At 57.9% G+C, this 6,000-nt stretch overlaps 1 protein-coding gene across 1 annotated transcript in view; it reads left to right on the top strand.

Moving 5' to 3' along the window:
• The first annotated feature begins 461 nt into the window (after positions 1–461).
• The window catches only part of MXI1 (MAX interactor 1, dimerization protein), a 42,165-nt gene continuing 36,626 nt past the window's right edge, over positions 462–6,000 (top strand). The window contains exon 1 of the mRNA XM_082765316.1: positions 462–719. Coding sequence (XP_082621442.1) covers positions 545–719 — 175 coding nt within the window. The 5' untranslated portion in view covers positions 462–544. The remainder of the gene's footprint in view (positions 720–6,000) is intronic.

The raw sequence follows: 6,000 nt of genomic DNA, 5'->3' as shown, positions 1-6,000 counted from the left end.
AACATGAGGCGACACGGGGCGGCATGAGGTGACAAGGGGCTACATGGGTCGACATGGCATGACATGAGGTGACATGAGGCGACATGGGGCGACATGAGGTGACAAGGGGCTACATGGGGTGACATGAGGCAACATGGGGTGACATGAGGTGACATGGGGTGACACGGGGCAGCATGAGGCGACAAGGGGCAACATGCGGTGATGTGAGGCGACACGGGGCAGCATGAGGAGACACGGGGCGACAAGGGGCGACATGAGGCGACATGGGGCGACATGAAGCGACACGGGGCGACCCGTGGCGGCAGCACACCTTCCCAGCCCGCCGCCTCAGCTCCCCGCAGGCGGGGCCGGGCCGGGCCGCCCCGTCGGGGAGCGGGGAAGGGGCGGGCCGGCGGCGGCGGCCCCGGGGCCCGAAGCAGCGCCACAGCGGCAGCGCTAGGACCGCGGCGGCGCCGGGCCCGGCCGCACAGGGCCCCACGGCCGCACACGCAGCGCCGCCGCCGCCGCCACCGTGCAGGGCCCGGGGCTCGGGAGCCGCCGGGGCATGGGGAAGCGCGGCCGGCCGCGGAGGGAGCCGCGGGGGGGAGCGGGGGCGGCCGGCGGGGCCCGCTGCCCCCTGGGGGAGCTGTGCAACGCGGGCATGGACACCTTCCTGCGCAACGTGCAGGTGCTGCTGGAGGCCGCCAGCTACCTGGAGCGGATCGAGAAGGAGAATAAAAGTGAGTGAGCTGGGGAGGATGGGGGGGGGCATGAATGCACTGCTCGGGGCTGGGGGGGCAGCGCCGCGGGGCTGGCACCCCCCCGTCCCCGGTCCCTTCGCCGTGTGCCCGGTCCCCCTGCCGTGTGTCCCCGCTGCCCCACGGCCGGGGCCGGTGTCCCGCAGCCCCGGGGGGGGGGGGTCCGCGGGGAGGGAGGAGGCGGCGGCGCGTCCCCGCTGCCCCCGCCGGGGCATGGGCACAGTCACGTAGGCAAGCGGCGGCGCTCGCCAGGTAGCCGCGGGGCAAGGCAGGGCAGGGCGAGCGGCCGGCCGGCCTGCCGCTGCGCGGGGGGTGCGCGCACACTGCGCCATGCCCCACCGCGGAGCGGGGAAGGGGCTGCGAAGGGAGCGTGGGGGGGGTGGAAGGCGTGCTGCGAACAAAGGGGCCGCCGTGCCCCGGGGCGCTGCTGTGCGTTGCATCGCGTTGCGTTGCTTTGCTTTTTGCACTGCGCTGCTTTGCTTTGCTTTGCTTTGCACTGCGCTGCGCGGCGTTGTTGCGCTGAGCGCCCTGCGCGGGGCTGAGCTCAGCTGCGCTGCGCGCCCGCGGAGCTGCGCCGAGCCCGAGCGGGCAGCCCCCGGCCCCGCCCCCCGCGGGCGCATGGCTCGCACATGGAGGCAGCCCGGCGCGATGATTGGCGGCCGCCTCCCGCGGGGCGGGGCCAGGCGCGACTCTCCGCCAATGCGCGGCGCCGGGGTCCCCCCCGTGACGTCACGTGTTGCTGAGCGGGGCGCGGAGCGGGCGGGGGGGCGGCGGGGTGAGCCCGGGGCTGCCGGGTGCCCTTGTGTCCCCGCGCGGCTCCGCGCCCCCCCCCCCCGCCTCGCTTTTGGCTCATTTCGTCCTTTTTCCTCTTCTATTTTCCTCATTTTCCCCTCTTATGTTGCTCTTCTCCCTTTTATTTTCCTCTCCTTTTTTTTTTTTTTTTTTACTCTCTGCCTTTTTTTCCCCTTTTCCCTTTTTCCCCCTTTTCCCTTTTTTCCCCTTTTCCCCTTTTTCCTCCTCCTCTCCCAGCTGCGTTTCCTTTTCCCCTTTTTTCTTTTTTCCAGCACCAGCAGCAGCGCCCCGACATCCCTCACCCCATCTCCATCACAGCATCGCCCCCCCTCCCCGCTCCACTGCCCATAGGGCCCCCGCATGGGACACCCCCACTTTGCGGGGCCGCCACCCCGCTGCTGCTGGTCTCCGGCCAGGCTGCTTTCCCCTTCCCCAAAAGTTGGGTTTTCGCATCCCATTTACAATTTGCCGTTTCATAATGAGCCTGCACGGCCGTGCAGCGGAGGAGCAGAGCAGCCCAGGGGTGGCCGCGCACAGGGAAAGGCTGGGAGCGAGCAGCACTGTGTGCTTCGTTGAAAAACGCGTCCTTTTAGTGTTTGGGACCAAAAAACGAGCTGATCGGCGTAACTTGCTGGCTGTGCTGCGTGAGCAGGACACGGGGGTGCGGGATTTTTGTTGCGTTATTTTGGAAAGAAAGCGTTCACAGCCAAGTTGTTTTCACTGAGTCTTCCGCTGACGATAATGACGGTCCCAGCAATTAAACTCCTCACTTCTCTTAGGAGATTCTGCAACATCTTTCTTTTTTTTTTATTTATTTATTTTTTTGTTGGTAATTGGGACGTTTTAGGTTGAAAAGTCCCGTTTAGCCCAGGGCTGGGCTATCGAGCGTGCTGCTGGAGCCGTGGCCGTGGCGGAACAGGCAGCTTTGACGTGTTGCTCCCAAACAAAGAGAAACGCTGCTGGAATTGGAAAACAACCTCCGAGCACCACGGGCCCGGTTTGAACTGAGAGCAGCTGCAGGGGCAGGAGGGTTACGTCCGAGGGTATCTACCTGGCCTGGCTGGGGAGAGATTTGCGTGCTCAGCTCGGGTTATATCGCACCAGGAGGATACGCTGCCCTTTAGTCTGCTGGAGCGGGCAGGATCGCTCGGTGCACCCCTCGCTGGCTGCCAGCTGCTGATAATGGCTCCTCGCTTATCAGTGCCGTCTCCTACCTGGCAATTAGCAATAACAAAGGAGTCCGGCCCCAGAAGTTGGGTGATGGGAGCTGCGTCCCAGCTGGCGGCAGGCAGACTCAGCACCCTCCTGCTTCCTGCAGCCTGCCCGGGTCATTTGAGCGCGGCGCTCGGCAGGGCTCCGAGGAGCTATTTTGGGGTGACTCCCACCAGGAAGGCGGCTGAGTCACAGCCCTGCTGGGCTCGGTGCTGTGCACGTAGGGGAATGACGGCGCCCTGCCCCAAGGAAACACAGTCTGTGGAAAAAAACAAAACAAAACAAAACACAGAGGTAGCAGGTGGATGTTTGGCTCCACCTGGCCAGCACAGGTGCTGGGGATGGGGAAGCAGCAGGGGTTGGGAGCGGAGCCCATGCGTTATCCTGATGGGGTAGCACTGCTTGTCATGCAGATAGTGCATCCTGAAGGGCTTTGGGAGCTAACGATGGGGCTGTTAATGGTGAGCCTGGAAGGGAATCATAGTTCACACCGTTTCTAATAAGCCGTGCTCAGTGCCTGCATCTGTTCTCCTGAGCCCTTGCTGGCCGTACAGGTTGCTCACCTCAAAATGCTGTCCCAGGCGGGGGTGGGTGCTGCCTGGTGGAGCAGCCCCATGAGAGCTGGAGGCGATCTGTCAAGACTTTATTTTTTTTAACCAGCTGCATTAGATGCATTTGCAGCGTACCGTCAGGTCTGGAGCAGTGGGACACTAATTCAGTGGTGCCCATTCAGTAAAATGCTGCTTTGGTGTTCACTCACTTTGTTAAAAGCTAGAATGTGTGGGTCTGCAAAATTATCTGGAGTACACTGCAGTGCCTGGGTAGGATGGAGTCCTGTTTTTAGGCTCCTTGGGTAAAATGGGGTGTTTTTAGGTACTGAAATCACAGAGAAGTCTTTCCTCCAGTTTTCTCCGCTGGTAAATGAGCGCTGCCTGCCTGGAGATGCAGCTCTCAAGGCGAGACCACAGGACCCAGCCCCAGCACACCTCGCAGACTGACACGGGCGGGTTTCCAAATGACCTGTTTCTAGGAATCGTAGCTCAGTATCAAAGGAATGGAAACATCACATGAAAAATGACTCTGGCTGTTCTCAGAAATGAAAGCTGTGCTGAGGGCAGCGCTGTTGGTGCATGGGTAACCTCTGCCAATGCCCCTTCACAACAGTGTGTGGCTGGAAGGGGGTAGCAGTTTGTAACAGCAGCTGAAGTTATTGAAGTTTGGAAGATGGCTTTAGAGAGAGGGACCTGAAGTACATTCAGCTGGGGTTGGCATGTGCCAGACATTACCGGTGTGTTCGTGGACTCATGCTTATGTCAGTGGAAGGTTGCATAAACACACGTGATTAATTCTTTGGATGTGATGCTTTATCTGTAATAGACGTGGTACGTAACACACACTGATCTCACTACAGATACAGACACACGCTGTCACATCCTCCTCTAAAAGCACAAAGGCGAGCAAACCACCCTGACAGCGGTGTCCTTATTCACGTGTTTAGTAGAGCTGTGCACAGAGGACTCCAGCCCCTCACAAGAAGCTTGCTAGATCTTCTTTGTGGTCTGACTTTCAAGTGCCGCCTCCGTTTAGTGACCTTCTGACCAGGAATAACAAACAGGTGACCCTAGATTTGTCCTTTGCTCTTGAATAATCCTGTCTCAAGGAGAGCAGAACTGAGCCTTGAGGGTGAGGCAACACTGTATTCGTCACGTGGCTCCCTCCATTGTTTTTGGGGCAGTTTGGGGTCTTTTTCTGACAAGCCAAAGCAGAGATGTATCAGAAACCTGTAATTAGTAGAGGGCAGAAGGATACGAGACTGCCTTAAGTTTGTGTGCAGAGCTCCCATGAATCAATGAGAGCTGAACCCCGGTCTCAAGGTCGGTATAGGTGGTCCTGGATCTTAGGTTGATGCAGTATTTGGAGCAGTACAGGGCTCCTTCATTTCTCTATTTTTCATCCAGCTCACAATAAGCCTCCTTCATTCCTCCTGGTTCGTGACCTGGCCACAGTGATTCATGAGTTAGCCACTTCCAGGTTGGGTTATTTTGACTCAGGCTGCTTGGACCTCGTCATAAAATGCAGAAGGAAGCCACAGCAGGAGAAATGATGGGGCAGAGGTGGAGCTGTGGGGCCATGCCAGAAGCCCTACTGAGAACTGATCACGTCCCTTGTCAGCAGAGCATCCTCAGAGCTGGCAGAGAAGCGCCATTGTCTGGAGAACCCGACCTTACTATTAGTAAGCTGAGGGACCCCATCCTGTATGCGATGTATTTTTTATTTATGGGCGGCCCTCTTGCTAAATTTTGCGGCCGGGTTAGCCAAGTGACTTGACCGAAGTCACAGCACGAGGTACTGACTCACAAGGAACTGGGGCACGGCGCGGGTCTGAAAACAGCAACACATCTCTCAGAGGATTGGGAGCAAGCCAGCAGCCCGGAGAGGCAGCACACCTGTGGCTTTTTGCCTTATCGATCGGTAGGGCTTGCTCTTTGACTCTGTGTGTATAGCATGAGCTTCATTCCTGTCCAAACTCTGGGGTATCCAGGTGGTTTGGCTGCGAGCAATTTCTGTCCTCACCGTTGGATGGGTTCCAGGCACCAGTGGGAGTGCTGCGAGGGATTATCTGATGCCTTGCAAAAGAACGAGGCTCCTCGATGAGAAATGAGGCCACATCCTGTAGACGCTGTAGGTCCCTTACCAAAGGTATTGCAGGCATCGGAAGGGAGATGGGTATGGGAACGGAGACGTGGTTGTTAGTGTGTGCTGGTAGATGGCATGTTCAGGTGGGCCACAGATCTTCTTCCCCTGGGTAGAAAAACAGGGCAGTTTTATGGAGCTCTTCTCACCAAAAATTTGCTTGTTCCACACTCCACTGAATCTTTTTACTGATTTGAGAGCTGCAGAAAATGGGTCCTCACGGGGATCTCTGTTCATGCCTTAGTTGCAGGGGTGTTAGGTTGCAAGGCTTTGAAAGCAAGATTAAGGATTTGCAGAGTTTGTGTGAAGGTGGGCAAAGGAAACTCTTGCAACTTTTGCCATGTTCACGTTCCTAGCTGATTTTGCAAAGCGCTGAGGATGGGAGGATTTGAGAAAAAGCCAACCAAGGGATGGGAAACTAGGCAGTTTAACCAAAGGTATTGCCCTTGCTGAAAATAACACCCAGATTGCAAAGCCCTGTGTTATTTCTAAACCTCGTGCTCAAAGCAGAGGGTTGGGCATCTTGATTCATGAGCTGTATTCTTGTTCTACTTCTAGCTTAGGG

This window comes from Aythya marila, assembly GCF_965140915.1.
Source record: "Aythya marila genome assembly, chromosome: 7".
Lineage (NCBI taxonomy): Eukaryota > Metazoa > Chordata > Aves > Anseriformes > Anatidae > Aythya > Aythya marila.
Note: the sequence above shows the minus strand (reverse complement) of the source record. Positions and strands in the feature narration are given on the sequence as shown.